This window comes from Staurois parvus, unplaced genomic scaffold (assembly GCF_062004578.1).
Source record: "Staurois parvus isolate SC_StPar_1 unplaced genomic scaffold, SC_StPar_1.0 ptg000929l, whole genome shotgun sequence".
Lineage (NCBI taxonomy): Eukaryota > Metazoa > Chordata > Amphibia > Anura > Ranidae > Staurois > Staurois parvus.
Genome location: NW_028318725.1, coordinates 2003353 through 2021242, shown reverse-complemented (window position 1 = coordinate 2021242; position 17890 = coordinate 2003353). Strand labels below are relative to the sequence as shown.

At 39.8% G+C, this 17890-nt stretch overlaps 1 protein-coding gene across 1 annotated transcript in view; it reads right to left on the bottom strand.

Annotated features, from left to right (window-relative positions):
• Positions 1-17584, bottom strand: part of SLC1A1 (solute carrier family 1 member 1) — an 80056-nt gene extending 62472 nt beyond the window's left edge. The window contains exons 1-2 of the mRNA XM_089656698.1: positions 17475-17584; positions 17122-17266 (exon numbers count right to left, since the gene is read on the bottom strand). Coding sequence (XP_089512824.1) covers positions 17122-17212 — 91 coding nt within the window. The 5' untranslated portion in view covers positions 17213-17266; positions 17475-17584. The remainder of the gene's footprint in view (positions 1-17121; positions 17267-17474) is intronic.
• Between the last annotated feature and the right edge of the window lie 306 nt (positions 17585-17890).

The window sequence follows — 17890 nt, the reverse complement described above, 5'->3', positions numbered from 1 at the left end:
TCCCTGAGGCCGTGTTCTATCAAGGGATGAAATGGGGAATGTGAAAGAAGGGGAGGATCAGAGAAGACAGAATCAAACAGCTTTTTTACACAATGCAGAGGATTAACCCTTTTGGTTCCACAATGAGTATAACAAGCATGCTTTACTGCATAAACAGACTGATTTTACTGTTGTGGGTTTAGTAACACTTAAGAAGCCGACATCCCTGCAGAAAAAGGTCCCTGCAGCAGCAGACATAAGTCTTTTGTTGGTGGCAGGGAAAGGGTTAAAATCAGGACTGTTTCAGCAAATATGCTGCTACTAGCAGCTATGGTGGGGATTAGATTATTCTGAAATCATTTATTTTCGCCTAACAGTACATCAAAAAAACAAAACAAGAATACTTTCATCTCGGTTATTTATGACCGAGTTGTATGACTGGCTATGTTTTTTCTAACCATATAACATGTAGAGTTTAGGAATGTTACAGTGTTTGCAGCTGAATTCCAAATCCCTGTTTACGTAGGTGAGTCACTATTTAAAAAGGAAGAATACCACAAGAACAATAAGGGTTGCAACATCAGTGTCTGATCTGGGGTAAGCTGAAATATCTGTTTGTTCTGTCAAAACAAGCTTTAATAATTCATTAATTCCAAGTCATTATTCACCAGTGAGAAGTTTCACACTCAAAAGCATCCCACATTCTTGTTCCGTGTTTAGGTTTATAATTTATGAAAGTGTTCTGTCTCCACTACATTGACTTTCTCTATGACTAAATAAACAAGTTAAATTTTACCTTTTTAGGTGCTAGAAAATGATGTGTTCATGTTAATGTTTGTCATTCAAGAGCTAACCACTTCAACACGGAACATGTATTGATCCACACGATTCAACCTTTGGCCGCAGATTGCCATTCTGAAAATGACACATGGACACTCTGAATGGGTGATGGCTAGTTTACAACATTTTCCCATAGATTACATTTTTTGAAGAACCACCGACATTACAGTATTTAAGCGTCATCCACGTGTGGGAAATATTTCAGGTAGAGCAGATCGCATCATCTATTTCAAATAGGATTTGTGTAGTAATTAACTGGAACAGCAGATAGAAAAAAAAATTGACAAAGGAAATACATTTTCAGAAGCTGTTCTAATGTTGTGGTTGTTACCTACAGAGGTTGGTGACTGTGCCTCCAGCTCATCTTATCACTTTAGCTCCAGGTTTTATCCCCTTCATGACTATGCGGCCAAGCAACACTGTACCCAAACTAAATTTATATGATTTTTTCACACAAATAGGGTTTTCTTTTGGTGGTAATGGATCACCACTGGGTTTTTTATTTTCTATTATATAAATAAAAAAATAATTTTCTTTTTTTTTTTTAAAAAGTAATATTTTTTACTTTCTGCTATAAAACTTATCCATTAAAAATAAAAAAAAATCTAATTTCTTTATAAATTTAGGTCAAAATGTATTTTGCTACATGTCTTCGGTGAAAACATTCTTAATGAGTGTATATTGAGTGGCTTGTGTGAAAGTTATAGCGTCTACAAACAAACTGCAATATTTTATAGTAGTAAGGGCGGTGATCAGTAACTTATAGTGAGACTGTGATAGGGTAATCTGACACTAACTGACACTGAGTGGGATGTGACTAACTGATACTGATATCTCCAGTGACACTAATAAAGTGATCAGTGATAATACTATACTGTCACTGTACTAATGACACTGGCTGGGAAGGGGTTAACATCTAGGGCTATCAAGGAGTTAAATATGTGCCTAACAAGTGTTAATGTGTGTTGTTTTTACTAAATATCTATTTGTTTCTTCTCCTTGCTTTGCAGGGAGAAGAAACAGAATTTGTTCCTTCTGCACAGAGTCATGTGTTGACTGTCAACACAGGGTTCTGGGCTGTGATTGGGTTGACATCTAGGGTGATCAAGGGAATAAATGTGTGCCTAACAAGTGTTATTGTGTGTTGCTTTTTACTAAATATCTCTCCCTGCTTTGCAGGGAGAAGAAACAAAGAAGTTGATCCCTCTGTACAGAGCCTTGTGTTTGGACACATTGGCTGGGATCTGTTGGCAAACTCCTGCTGTGTACAATCACAGCGGGAGAAGGTGGGCGAAGGCGCGTGCATCCTGTACCCAGAAACAATCAGCGATGCACAGGTACATCATTGTGCCTGTATAGGTTGCCTGTCCGCAGTACATGGTCCACAAGTGGTTATGAAATGTTGCCACATCCAAAAATGGCAAATGTTTGTGAGTCACATTAAAGTTTGTAAAACTTGTAAAGCTAAATCTTTTTTTTTTTTAATAGCAAAAATGTTTTTAGTTACCTGGTTTGTGCAATAGTATCGTACAGATCAGTCTGGAACCTCTGGGGTCCCCTGCCAGTGCTGTCTGTACCTCTTTTCTCCAAGTCCCTCCATAGCAAGCTGCTTGCTATGAGGCACTCCTGAGGGCATGCTCTCAAGCCGGACTGTGTGCATCCATAGATATACATAGTGCAACATGGCCTCACTCTCTGCAGAGAATGCGTAAAAAGAAACACCTTCTGCTTTTAGAACCACTTATCATATGGAGACCCACTTTAAAGCCCAACTCAAAATGAAGTCTAAATATTGCATTGTGCATCAATTATGTAAATTCTCCTGCTTCTGGAGCCTATGAAAGAGAACCTTGCAGCTGGAAGTGTTATCTCCTCCAATAGGAGGTGTCCATATCATGCAAGCACACAAAGGATTACCTCTTGAAGTAAATAGAAGAAGAGAGAAGGATTATGTTGACCATGGCTTCGGATAAGTAAAATGGGCATTTGGATATTTTTTTTTTTAATTTCATACTAGGGACTAGTTAGAGGGGGGGTTTGCAATATCCTGGAGTTGGGCAGGACAGCATTAAAGAGACCCTGTAATCAACTTAAAAAATGCAGGTAAAAGCACAAAAAAGCACATATTTTAAACCTTTACTTTTTTTCCCATAAATAACTGACACTTGCCGTGTGCCTTTGAGCTTCATAAAAAACTGAGACTACTTCTGGGAAATCAATAGCATAGCCCCCTCACTCCTTTCACATCCTAGCCTTCTCCTCTTCTGGGAGTGTCTAAACAGTGCTGGCATAGTTCCTTCACCCCTTTCTTTACCTCCCTATATAACCTTTAGGTTTCTTTCACATTTATAATACTGCTTACCACCCTTTGAAAAGCGATTTGTGGTGGAATGCTTTTCAGAGAGTGTTGTAGAAGTGGCTGACAGACATTCACAGGAAGCATTGTATTTTATTAATAAATACATAACTAATGCAAAAAGAGCAAAGCCTTAATCGTGCTTGTACGTAAAAACAGCTAAAAAATATTTAGAAGCTGCAACAGTACCATGAGTACCATCATAGTAAAATCAATTCACTATTATTAGTAATTATCTGTTACATAGTTACATAGTTAGTCTGGCTGAAAAAAGACAAAAGTCCATCCAGTTCAACCATTAAAAAAAAAAAAAGTTATAATCCTATACCCACAGTTGATCCAGAGGAAGGCAAAAAAAACCCAGCAAAGCATGGTCCAATTTGCTCCTGCAGGGGAAAAAATTCCTTCTTTATCCCCCGAGAGGCAATTGGATATTCCCTGGATCAACTTTAGCTTTAAATGTTAGTATCCAGTTATATTCTGTGTATCCAAGAAAGAATCCAGGCCTTTTTTTTAAAGCAATCCACTGAGCTGGCCAGAACCAACTCTTGAGGGTGTCTATTCCACATTTTCACAACTCTCACTGTTAAGAAACCTTTCTGTGTTTGGAGATTACATTTCTTATCCTCCAGACGTAAAGAGTTCCCCCTTGTCCTCTGTTGCGCTACACAATTTTTTTTTTTGTGTAACACAACAGATAATTACTAATATTAGTGAAAATAGCTTCCTCTGATTGGCTGCAATGAAGAGGTGGCTGGATAATGTCAAAATCACCGCCACTCACAGGAAAACCTTGAATTCACTGTTGAAATACAGTATTTCTTCTGAATGGCTGAGCAGCACTCAGTCCAACTCCATTTTGTTCTGGTAGCGGGATGAGAAATCCCCATCCCACTGACAGAACACAGTGCTGTATACTGTGAAGAAAAATGTTTTTTTTGGACCAGCTTGTAGGCAGATGCCTATGGGCAAGATTGTGTAAAGCTAGAAAGTATGAGCTGCCCAGGCAAGGGAAGAGTTAAGCTTTGAGTCTGCTGGTTTCCCAGGCTTTTTAGATTCTGACCTCCACTGTCCTCATATAGATAGGGGAAGGCCAGGCTCAGAGAGCCGCCAGCGGGATAGAGACAGTCCAGATCACAAAGAATATGAAGACCAAAGCAATGTTCAACTACTACCCTAAGGGGATTCACCTGCAAGGACTATACCATATATAGATTTCTACCTGCAAAGGTATGCTCAGGCAACCCAAGATAGTTAGTTAGGAAAAATATGTGGATATTATCCATGAGACTGTGATGTTTGCACTACAAGAGCTTCAGTAACGTGTTTTAACAGTTCAAAGCCTAGTATGAAGTAATTCAAAGGGGTGCATGGTGGTACATGGTATATCAGATGCGTAGAGCCTGTAAAGCACACACAGGGTACAGGACGAAAGTCATTATCACATAACGGTTAACTCAGCATAAGAATCGGAGAAGGAAAGTCATTGCCACAGGTAACCATAGACTGATGGGACTGTATAACAGCCAGTCTACAAAGTGTGGTACCTGGCGTAGGTGACAGGTCATAAGGTAGCAAGGGGGTCAGTGCGCTGACTCCCTCTCTAGCGGTCAGTTCCCCAAAAGTATCCAGGACTGAACCAGCAGATATACCTAGCCACATAGTATAGAAGAATGTAAGGAGTTAATTGTTGTGCACGCATAAGGTCCACGCTAGTGCAGAGCGGGGCCCCATTCCATCACTGCGAGTGGGGTGGCAGAGATGCGTTGGACTGGTGGAAAGGGCATAGGCTCAGCGTTGACCCTCTTAAATACAGCATTCATGGAGCATTCATGGAGGTGTGTAGTGACATGGAACAGAACTCTGTAGGCTACATAACTGCACACAGTACACTTAGCTCATCTCTAAGTCAGGGTACCCCTTAATGATGACTTTAATATGACCATATGGTCCCAGGCATTGATGAGTGCGTGCACAACAGGAGAATGGTACCACTGCGTGCAGGTCGAGGAGACCCTGCCCACAAGCTTGGGGCAAACAAACTATTTAAAGTAACAGGAAACCTGGAGTTAGGCTTTAACTCTACTTGACTCCATGCTTTAAAAAGGGTTTTCATATACAGTATTATCAGCCCACAAAGTTAGGTTATAAACTCCTTCAGTTCTTGTAATGAGCCATTTTAACAGGGGCTTAGAGTCTTTGATTGTGTAACATCATAGTGTTCAGTAACAGTCCTACTTGTTCAAAACATAACAAGCACATAACAAGCACATGCATAGAAGGTGGCAAGCACATAGTATGCCTCCACCTTTGCTAACCAATTTATGGTTGCAATATGCGTCTAAAGGTGCTGCCATGGTAATATTACCTACGAATCCCAGACGGTGAAATATGTCCACTACTGGGTAAAGAAATAATACATAACACTGATAAATTGATAAATACATTGAGTACATGAACATGAGCTATTATTGAATGTGGCTAACTTTCCATTACCACTGAAACAGAGAGAAGGCTTTATCTTATTATTATTATTATATTATTATACAGTATTTATAAAGCGCCAATGGTTCGCTCAGCGCTGTACATTACAAAGGGGGACAGAACATGTGACAGAACAATACCAATACAATGCAAAACATGAGGGGATTGAGGGCCCTGCTCTTTTGAGCTTACAATCTAGGAGGGAGGGGATAGTGGTACAGGAGGAGATAGCTGTGGGGGATGGAGTGGTAGGAAGAGTGGAGGAGGTTGGCAGGTTAGCAGGAGGTGGGGTAGGCTTCCCTGAAGAGCTGGGTTTTCAGGGTGCGCCTAAAGGAGAGGAGAGTAGGTGATAATCTGATGGGTTGGGGCAGGGAGTTCCAGAGGATTGGTGACACCCTGGAGAAGTCCTGGAGGTGGGCATGGGAGGAGGAGACCAGGGAACTAGAGAGAAGGAAGTCTTGTGAGGAGCGGAGTGTGTGTGCTGGGTGGTACTTGGATATTAGGTCAGTGATGTAGTATGGGGCAGTATGGTGGACAGCTTTGTACGTCAGTGTTAGGATTTTGAATTTGATCCATTGCGCAATCGGAAGCCAGTGGAGGGATTGGCAGAGGGGGGTGGCGGAGATGGAGTGGTTGGAAAGGTGAATGAGTCTGGCAGCCGTATTCAGGATGGACTGAAGCAGGGATAGCCAGCGGCGAGGCAGGCCAGTGAGGAGGGAGTTGCAGTAGTCGAGTCGTGATATGATGAGGGAGTGGATGAGCTGTTTAGTGGTTTCTGGGGTTAGGAACGTGCGGATTTTGGCAATGTTGCGGAGGTGGAGTCTGCACGAGTTTGTTAAAGATTGGACTTGGGGCTGGAAGAATAGGTTGGAGTCCAGAATGACACCAAATACTCTGGCCTGCGGGGCGGGTTTGATGGTGGCGTTGTTGGATGTGGCGGAGAAGTCGATGGGGGGTGGTGTCCGGGCTGGGGGGAAGACAAGAAACTCGGTTTTGGAGAGGTTCAGTTTAAGGAAGTGGAGCGACATCCAGTCTGATATGTCGCTCAGTAGGTGTGTGATTCGGGGCGGAGACCAAGGGGGTGAGGTGGCGGGTTGAGAGATAGATTTGTGTGTCGTCGGCATAGAGGTGGTAGTTGAAGCCGTGAGAGTGTATGAGTTGGCCAAGGGAGGAGGTGTAGATGGAGAAGAGAAGGGGCCCGAGGACAGAGCCTTGAGGGACCCCAACAGAGAGGGGGAGTGAGGGGGAGGTGGTAGCATTATAGGTAACGCTGATAGAGTGTTGTGACAGGTAGGATGAGAGCCAGGAGAGAGCAGAATCTCTGAGGCCGAGGGAGTGTAGTTTTTTGAGGAGGAGGGGGTGGTCGACTATGTCGAAGGCCGCAGAGAGGTCAAGGAGTAGGAGCACTGAATAATGGCCATTAGCTTTGGCGCTTAGCAGGTCATTGGAGAGTTTGAGTAAGGCAGTCTGCCAAACCATCCACTGGCTTCCACTCGCCCAACAAATAAAATTCTAAATACTAACAACACCTTACAAAGCCATCCATAACTCTGCTTCCAGCTACATCACCAACCTGGTCTCAAAATATCAACCAAATCACTCTCTTTGATCCTCCCAAGACCTTATGCTCTCTAGTTCCCTTGTCACCTCCTCTCATGCTTGCCTCCAGGACTTCTACGGAGCTTCTCCCATCCTATGGAACTCCCTACCCCACTCTGTCCAACTATCTCCTAATCTATCCACCTTTAGACAATCCCTGAAAACCCATCTATTTAAAGAAGCCTATCTTGCTTCTAACTAGTAAACTGCTTTTTGCTTCCTCCATCAGCTCATCCCCCACAGCTATTACCTTTTGTATCACTCAACCCTTCCTCTTAGATTGTAAGCTCTAAAGAGCAGGGCCCTCTTTTTCCTCTTGTACCAAATTGTATTGTAACTGTAATGTCTACCTTCATTTTGTAAAGCCCTGCGCAAACTGTTGGCGCTATATAAATCCTGTATAATAATAATAATTCACTTGCATAGCCCACAGTGCTTTCCCCTTTACATTATGTTACTACCCACTGGTTGCTTGAGAATGCTAAAAAGCAGAGTTACATAGACATCCATAGGGTATGCAGACACCCAAATGGAGAGAACTGAAGAAGGAAGCAACAAATGTTCATTCACTGGCACAAGTCACACCCCCATCACTCCACTGCTGGGGACACAGTAAGTTTGGTTAAGGACCCCAACTCCTGTTTTCTCCACTACATAATTTTTTCTATGGAGCTCTCCTTTAAAATGTAATCACCTTATTGCTGTATAGTTTAACATGAGTAATTTAGGTAACACTTACATAAAGTGGTAGACATTGCAAAAAATAAAAATAAAACCACAATGACGTATACTAAACAAATCCTTTGGCAAAAGGCCCGGTTCTTGTAGGAAACCAAAGGAAAAGCTTAAGTGAAAATTCTAAAATTGGCCTACAGGAGTTTTATGGAGATTATTACAGATCATTTCACAGATCTTGTTTTACAGGAAAATTAACTAGGGTGGCCAAGCATGGAATATATATTGTTAAGATAACTAAAACATTTTCCAAGCTTAACCCAACAAACAGGCAGGTGTCATAATAAAGCAATTATTACTTCTTTACAGAAACTAGATAATCCACACAATTTGCATTTGAACACTTCCTCCTTAAACACAAGATAAATCGGAATTTTGATCTCTTCCATACAAAATCCTAAGTAAATAGCAATTAGATTGTAAAACTATGTTTTAGCTTTGTACAGTAATTCCTACTATTTAAAGACACTCTATTTTCAATTAAAAACAGCAGCAAATATTCTTTCATTTAAGGGAGACAAACTCCACACCATATTTTTGATAAAAAAAAAAATAGGCTTTAGGAAACAGCAAGTGGATCTGTTGCCACCTGCTATTTCATCGTGGCTACGTTTTATAATAAATGAGGTAGGTCCCCTTAAATGGGCTGATTTGTGGTTGTGCTTTTCTGCTCAATATAAAGTGTAAAATACATTTTCATTTGATATATTTTTGCTAAGGTGGCTCCATCAAGAAGTCCCTAACTGCTGTAGACTTTTTTTGGGCATTAACTCATTCTCTCCTGACGCTGTGGATTCAACACCTGCATTGATTCTTTATTGCTAATAATGTAGGTATGTATGCATTTATAAACATTTAAAAACTGAGCTAAACAGGTAGGCACTGCAGGTAACAGACTGCAAAAATAGATGCAATGGCAAAAAAAGGTAAATAAGGAAGAGAAGTAGTCAAGGAAGGTTCACGAAAGTGGTAACGCTTAATTTTGCTGTTTTAGTTGCTTGAGTCTGCCTGAAAAAATCTACATTTTTGTTATTTATTTAGAGTGTTCTTTTATTTATTAATTTTTTTGGGTAGATGTGTTTATAGTGTAGTTTAGTTAATTTCACCTAGTGTTCTTTCTTTTTGTTTTTGTATTTAATCATCATTTGTTTATTCCTGCTTAAAATGTTTAATTTTTTTCACTCAGATTTTTTTTTATCTTGTGAAAAACAAGAAAAATAATGAAGGTAATGAAGAGCCTCTTTTTTGGCTCAAGAACAGATCCAAGATAATGAAAAAAACATCTTTCTGTTCACAATCTGTATCATAAAATGCCCCATGCTGAGCATAGGTAATTGAATATCCTCTCTTTGACAGCTACCAGCCATGTGGCTTTTAGGTGTCAGCTATAGTCTCTAAAAAGGCTGACAGCTATAGTCTCTAAAAAGGATCGGGAACCAATCAGGGTAGTTATCGTTTAATAACTATGACAACACAAGCTGAATGCTTTGTTTAGACAACTCTGCTTTCAGCTTGTGGAACCTACTATAGCATGTTCAGTAGATTGCACTATGCTGTAATTGTCTAATGGTTTTATTAAAACAGTGTATCAAACAGGGGCGGACTGATAACTCATGGGGCCCCCAGGCAATAGGGGATCATGGGGCCCCTGTGTCCTTACCCAAACTCAAAAAAGCCTATGAAAAAGGTACCAGGGGCATTTCATGGGGCCCCCTACTGACCCCGGGCCCTCAGGCAGTGCCTGAGTTTCCAAATGGTCAGTCCGCCCCTGGTATCAAATGAAATCCCCATATGTCCTTAAATAAATGAAAAAAAAATGACAGTGTGAAAATTAGTCTAAAGTTATATTCAAGTTAACTGGTGTTGTTAAATTTTGATCTGGACATCTAGGCTTCAATGACCTCTAAGTATGAAAGGTTACGGAGTAAGAAAAGGTATTATGCTGACGTAATGAGAGTTCACCAATATCTGATTTTCATTGATATTTCAGGAAAAAGAAAACTCTTAATTTTCTTTATACCTAATGATTATCATGTAAAGCTGTGAAAATCACAGATATTTCACAATTAAGATATATTATATAAGGGGTATCTTTAGAGTGAATTTGGGAACCTTTAAAGATTGTTAAAAAGAAGTCAAGCATGTTGCAAATCTTGCAGGTAGTGATATTGTACTCTGTGAGTTAATACTAGGTGTGGATAGAAAGCTATGACACATATACAAAAAGTAGGTTTAATTGCTTAAAACATATAAATTATGTTGGAAACTGCCTTCCCTATTTAATGACAAAGCCGGGGTGTTGATTTTCCCATATACATGCTGCCAAGAATAATTAATGGCAGATATAAATAGTAGGTTAATTCCTACATTTTAGACCCAGTAATATCACCTATGAATACAGGAAATGAATATCTGCACTGTGGTTGCACTGTAAATGAACTGTCTATAGCCCAAGCTGGCCACATATGTAATAATTTGGCTACACAATCTTCTTTTGATTTACCAGCAGCTATGTAGTGTGAAGGTGTACCTGAATGCACATTAATTCTGTGGCTTTTTGGGTTGGCTTTCACACAAAATAGTAGTTGGTGAATGTAGGAGATTGTTCAGTGATTGTATAATCAGATTCTATGATGCTCAATTGTATAAGTGCTTTAAAACTAATAATAACTCTTTTTGTGCTGTATGGATAGAACTTTGTGTACACTCTACTGTATATACAGGTTTTACCTTTTAGATCTTTCTACGTCTTGACAGGACTTGTACTGTACTTCCATCATGCAATTGGCTGGATGAATCTGAAATATACTATATATACTTCTACATTGAGCTATAAGAATACATTAGCAATGGCAATAGCATACTATAGTATGTTTATGTCCTGCCCTGTTGACTTTTCATTAATGACCACTACAAGCAGCTGTGTAATTTCCATAAGATATGGCTTCAACATTGTCAATTTATATCAATACATCGTAAAAAGGTTGGATGTTTTCCTAAATGAACAGAATAAAATGTGCTGCTATTATTTATAAGTAAGCACACCGTAGATTGTTGATCCAGAGAGTGTCTAAGCACCTTATGGAGATTATAAAGATTTTTTATTTTATTGGAGCAAATTGAGCCATACCTTACTTTTTTTTTTTGCTTTTTTTCTGGAATAACTGTGGGTCTATGATTTTGTGTAGGTTTTTAATTAATTTTTTTTTCTATTGGATGGACTTGAGTGACATATATATTTTTTCAGCTTGATTAACTATGTATCGATAGGCAATTCCAGAAGTGTATGTAAGGCACTGTAGGAGCTGCCTGTCTCTTACCACAAATGACACGATGGAATCTCATACTAAACTACAGCTTTGGCAGCTCTTGCTGCAGTTATTAAGTTTACTAGAACAACATCTCCTGTCTTTGAGTAACAAAGATACCCAGCATACTTATATCAAATTCAAGTCTATGAACAGTGTGATATGATATGCAAATTATAGGGGTTAAGCCAACAATATATCTACAATGGTGTCATTGGAGCGGTGCATGGAAAATTAATTATTTTATGCAGGGTGAATGAGCTTGCATTATTGTTGGATTTATTGCAAATGAACAATATAATTATATAATTACTGTGACAAAGAAAGATTGCAAGCTCCATTATTTTGTTTCCTTGGTGCTTTCTAAACAATACAATTAAAGCTTGGCATACATACGCATATATGCTTAATCTGGCAATTCAATTAAAAAATGCAATGCAAGCCAGGGGTACCTGTCTACGTTATTTATTTACAACAGTTGCCTAGGGCTCCCATACATGTTCATTTGTCTCTATGTTTTCATGAAAATGTTTTTCAATAGAGGTTCGCAATGCTCAATCAATCAACATTTACTAGCCTCCTGGATATGGTATATTTAAATGAAGAAGAAATTATTTAAACAAAGTTTATGCTTTCCAAATCAGTGTGTTTGACATGTTCAGAATATCTAATCTACCCCTGGACACACAGAATTCTATTTTCTATTTTCTCTAAATGCATATAAATGTATCACTGTCAGTGTGAATGAGGCCAAAAGATACAAATGCTTTTGATCAGGAAAATTAGCTTTTAGCTATAATAAAATTGATATTGATAATGATAATATTAATAAATAATGTCCTCTGTAATCTGAGAAAAGCTGATAGAAAAAAAAAGATAGATAAAAAAAAGATAGATAAAAGAAAGGCTGCTTGAAAGGAAGAACTGATTGTTGATTATAACACTGCACTTCTGACAAAATGTAGCACTGATTTTTTTTTTTCGGAACCCTGATTACTACCGAATAGTAAAAAAGGCATATTAATTTGTAATGAGAATTTCCAGCTGTTTTATATTATTCAACATTCAACCATAGGCAGTTATGTGTACCTAAATTCAGTGGTCCCTTCCAAAATCATTGTGAAGTTCATAGAAGCATCTAGTTGCAGTAAAGACTACACAAAATAGCTGTTTTATACTATGTCACATGTACATGCAAGACTGCCATATTTTTTCTACTCCAAACGCATACATTAATAGATGAAACCATTAGTGGTTCCTATGACAAATTTAGATCTAGGATGGAGTTTTGTGATACAATTTCTGATTTACAGGAAAGGTTCATAAAAGAAAAATAGACTTATGATAACATTATATTACTCACCAGGGGCGGACTGACAACTCATGGGGCCCCCGGGCAATAGGGGATCATGAGGCCCCTGTGTCCTTGCTCAAACTAAATAAAGCCTATGGAAAAAGGTACCAGGGGCATCTCATGGGGCCCCTTACTGACCCCAGGCCCTTGGGCAGTGCCCGAGTTTCCAAATGGTCAGTCCGTCCCTGTTACCCACAAACGTCTTGAAGCAGTACAACAAAGTCCTACACAACAAAATAAAACATCAAAGACTTGAGTACAAACCACAACAACCAGAGGTGAGGTAAGGAGTGATTTTGTGCCTCTGAAGGACTTGGCATGATAAAAAGAGAATTTTGAGCATTGGAGAATCTAATAACTGAATAAGCAATTATTTCCTTTGCGTACCAGAAGAGGAAACATACACCTCATTGCACATGAGCCACATCCCAAAGTGGTGAATCAGGCAGTTATCACTCTATGCTGGTGCTTACAGACTAGCTGTTTTTTTCATGGTGCCTGTGCCTCCTAGACATAGCAATAGTCCTAAGCAAAATGAAATCTCACATAATATAGTTCAAAGAAGATAGTATTGCTTTTAGATATGAGTTCAATATACAAGAAGTTGCAAGGACAATGGATTTCTATCAGGATCAACATGTATTTTTCTGTACTTATAGAAAATGTACTTAGCCTGAGAAAAAGAATACTACTGCAGCCACCACATTTTAAGACTGGTAAACTGACTGCAATAGGTTACATTTTTGTTCTTGGGGTTATATGTACTTTATTTGCTTTGAGGTTTAAAAAGAAAAATGTAACCTATACATAGTTACTTTTTGCCATGCAGTCACATATTAACTAACATTTTAAACATCTAGAGTTTATATAAAATGGCTTTAGCAGATGCAGATTCAATCTCTGCATTTTCTCACGTAGTGATTTTTTTTCTCTTTATTATTTACTACTAGTTTCCTTTTTTTTCTCAATAGCACACCTTGCAATGCAAGAAGGTTTCTAACTTGTTAAAATGCAACTGTGTCCAAATTATCAACATTAAACTGTTTACATATTCTTAAAAGCCCAGGCTCCCTAACTTATCTATGTGTCTTTAACCACACACCCTCCAGAGAATTTACCCCCCTTCCTGATCGTCCAGGACATCTCAAGCTACTAATAGCAGCGCACCCCCTACCCGGGAATGCAAACTACGTATATATACATGATTTAATGCAGCCCTGCCGCCCTGTAGCAGTATTTATACTATGGGGCAATAGGAAAGTGGTTAAAGTGAAGTTATTCATTCCCAATGATCCTCACAAATGGCAACTAAGACTCAAGTTTAACTGAGTTTGTATCCATTTTTAACAGTTTAGAACAGGTTTCACACTACCACCTGTTCCGGGTCAGTAGGGGGAGTGTAAATAGAACCCTGCTGAATCGGATCAGAACAGGACAGATGTCATTTGTGGCATCTGGGTCTGTTCCAATCTTTCCTCCATGTGATGGAGCAGATACGTTCGTCCGATTCATCCTGCAACAAATTGAAGGCAAATTGGAGGCAAACCTTTTCTTTTTTTTTTTTGCTGACCTAATATTTTGTGATAGAATATAAACATACCTGCCACCATATAGAGACACATTGCACTCCATCTACATTGGTATAGAAAACATACAGATGAAACATTTGTCATAAAGGGGCCAAATACCTGCTGGTTGTTTGAACTAGAGGTCTAGTGGTCTGCCAAGGTTCTGTTTTCATAAAAAAAAATGCAGATTTCACTGCCCGTGTTGTGGACTTCAATTTCTCCACAATAGACAGATAGACAAATGAATAAGAGCTTATTTTAAAGTGCTTGTACTGCTTGTTCAGAATATGTAAGTACTGACATATTCTATGCATTCTGTTTTTATTACAAGAGAGCTATGCTAATGGTGCCCTGCAACTTTTATCCAACGCTGGGTACCAACTGATTGAGCTGGATTTTTCCTGGGGATCATTATCATTCTATATAGATAAGGACACCACCAGTGTTTTTGTTTGTAAGGATGCACACATGCCTTATAAAAGGATCTTAAAGGAATATCAGTCTGATTTTCCAACACCAAGCAATGTTTATGTACCCCATTAGGTGCACTATTAATAGAATGTATTGACCACATCAAATTTCTCTACCTGCATACCTGTCACTGGTTAGTAAATGGCTATCTGAACTGGCAAAATATGTTGGAATGTGGTAAAATGCCTGAATTATGAATTAGGGAAGAATTTTAGTCTGTCCCACAACAACCAGGTCAACTCTTTCCTTAAATATGTTTATCAATATAGCACACAGTATTTAACTTTATTTCAAAATTTTAATAAACACCTGTGTGCCATAACACTGACTTAGAACAGATTTATCCTTGGGAATTAGTTTGGTATGAGTGTTTGAACCTATTTAATACTGATTTATAAACACTAGAGCAAAGGAAAAACAGAGCTGCTGAGTTAAACAGAGTTATAAACTTTTACTCTAAATAACAGCAACCATTGAATCCACTTTGTTGATATATACAGTAACTTCACTTCAGATTAATAAGTTTGCCCCAGTGATTGCCCACTGCAGTCCTTGGGGGCTACATCCAAAATGTTATCTGAGACACTATAGAGATCTGAGAAATAGGCAACTTAATTAAAATGGCAATACGCGCTTTTGCTATTAACCAAAGTTTAATAAATGGATGGAAATGTTAAAACGTGCCTTAAATCAACAGTAAATAAGGCCATCCACATTAATGCTAAGAGTTCTACTAGATATATGTTGGATCTATCATTGATTGTTAAGGAGTTATGGTATGCTGGCCTTGTAAATCTTCCAAAATGCTGCCTCAGGATATAAAAATCTCTGCTCACTAAAAGGACGCTAGCCATTTCTCCAATTGCACTCCAGGACCTATGCATCTTTGAGGCTAGGGTCAGGATATCTAGATGAGTAATTATCACTTATATAACTCAAGTATGAGCCACAGCTTGATAAAAAGGTAAAAATAAGTTCTTTATATCTTTATATCACTCTATGTATGTTGCATCTGTCAGATTAGATTCATCATCCTCAATTAGGGTTTCTCCAGAGGTTGCTGGTTCCTTGATCTGTGATTGATTGACCTGATGATTCTTGGTCCAATGCCACTTGGTAGAGCCAGCAGCATGACAACAATGATCGTTTTACCTGCCTGTATGGGTGGCATTATGATCATCACTGTAAAGGGGCATTCTTCCTACTGACCATCAATGTAAGGGGCATTATTCCTACTGACCCTCGATGTAAGGGGCATTCTTTCTGCTGACCATCAATGTAAGGGGCATTCTTCCCACTGACCCCTGATGTAAGGGGCATTCTTACCACTGACCCCCCGATGTAAGGGACATTTTTCCCACTGACCCCTGATGTAAGGGGCAGTCTTCCCACTGACCCCCGATGTAAGGGGCATTCTTCCCACTGACCCCCGATGTAAGAGGCATTCTTCTCACTGACCTCCGATGTAAGGGGCATTTTTCCCACTGACCCCCGATGTAAGGGGCATTCTTCCCACTGACCCCCAATGTAAGGGGCATTTTTCCCACTGACCCCTGATGTAAGGGGCAGTCTTCCCACTGACCCCCGATGTAAGGGGCATTCTTCCCACTGACCCCCTGATGTAAGGGGCATTCTTCCCACTGACCCCTGATGTAAGGGGCATTCTTCCCACTGACCCCTGATGTAAGGGGCATTCTTCCCACTGACCCCCGATGTAAGGGGCATTCTTCCCACTGACCCCCGATGTAAGGGGCATTCTTCCCACTGACCGTCAATGAAGTCATTTCAGCAGTGGTTCTCTGAGAGCTGAAAATGATTTTAGGCTGGATTTGAAGCACAAAAATATTTAAACGTATTGCCAGCACAGAGCACTATAAACATTACACACTCATATGAACATTGAGTGATTTTTCAATATTGTTTTCCTAATAGCAACCATAGCACACCTGCTAGAATGTATACAATCGCTTTCTCTCTAATGAAAAATTGAGTATTTCATGCTGCACCACATTTTGCATTCTACAGCCCATTTGAAGACATCTCAAGCAGATAAAGTAGCTGCAACAGAACCAGCAGTCAGATAGATGTAGTCTCTCTTAATTGGAATGATATGATGCTCATCCATCCTGTATCTGTTACCAAGGCACCAGCATCCATACCACACATTAATATGGAGATACCTCCCCTCCCCCCACATTAGGTCAGCTTTGGTTTTGATCTAACCCAAGAGACATGCATTCTGCTGCTAGCTACAAGCAATATACTGTATAGGAATATCAAAATATAATTTCTGCGCTGGATGTGAACCCAGCTCCACGAAAACTGACCCCTCTGTTGAACTGCCTGCCAATTTTATGATAGCAAATACGCATATTTAAAAATAATGCTGGATGCAACACATAGGCTTTGGAAATGGCAATCACTGACCTAAAACCACTGCCACCACGGTGACGATGAGCAGCCAGTTGTTCTTGAGTATCCTCTTGCAGTCACAGCCTTTCTTCATCTTCTTCCCCATGTTGCAGTACTCCGTCTATGGGGAATGTGTGCAGGAGGGATGGATAGAGGAGATCTGGATGGAGACAATGCAGAGAGGTGTGAGAATGTCAGTATGTCACACTGCAGGCATCTGCTCCAGCATGAGAGAGATCAGTGCAGCCTCCTTCCTTTCCCTGTGTGTCTTTCACTGCAGCAGCCTTTGTGCCAGTGTGCCCTGATGTGTGCCTTGTCTGTGCTGCAGTTACAGGCAGCTCACCCTCCCAGCAGTATTGTTTGCATACCTATCTGCATGCACTGCTTCAGATCTGCTGCTGGCTCAATGACTAAAAGGCACATGAACCTGCTAGACTGTCACTGCCTCCCTCCTCCCACTCCTCCCTGTCTTCTCAGCCATACCCATTACTGTCAGGAAAAGTGGGTGCTGTGCTCTAGTCTGCCCTACTGTTTACATAGGAAGGGGTGATTCACTAAGATTATTTCCTCATCAGCTGTTGTGTAAAAGACAAAACTCACAGTAATGAACTTAATGGGCTTAACTCACTAATCCCTGGAAGATGTTCACTTCAAAAGTTAAGCTGTACTCTCTTTTTTCAACTGACCAGGTACAAGGCAGAATCCTGCTTTTGTCATTTCTACTGCACATAATCATTTCAAGTGATTGTAAGCTTTTTGTGGGCAGGGACTGACATAAATGTAT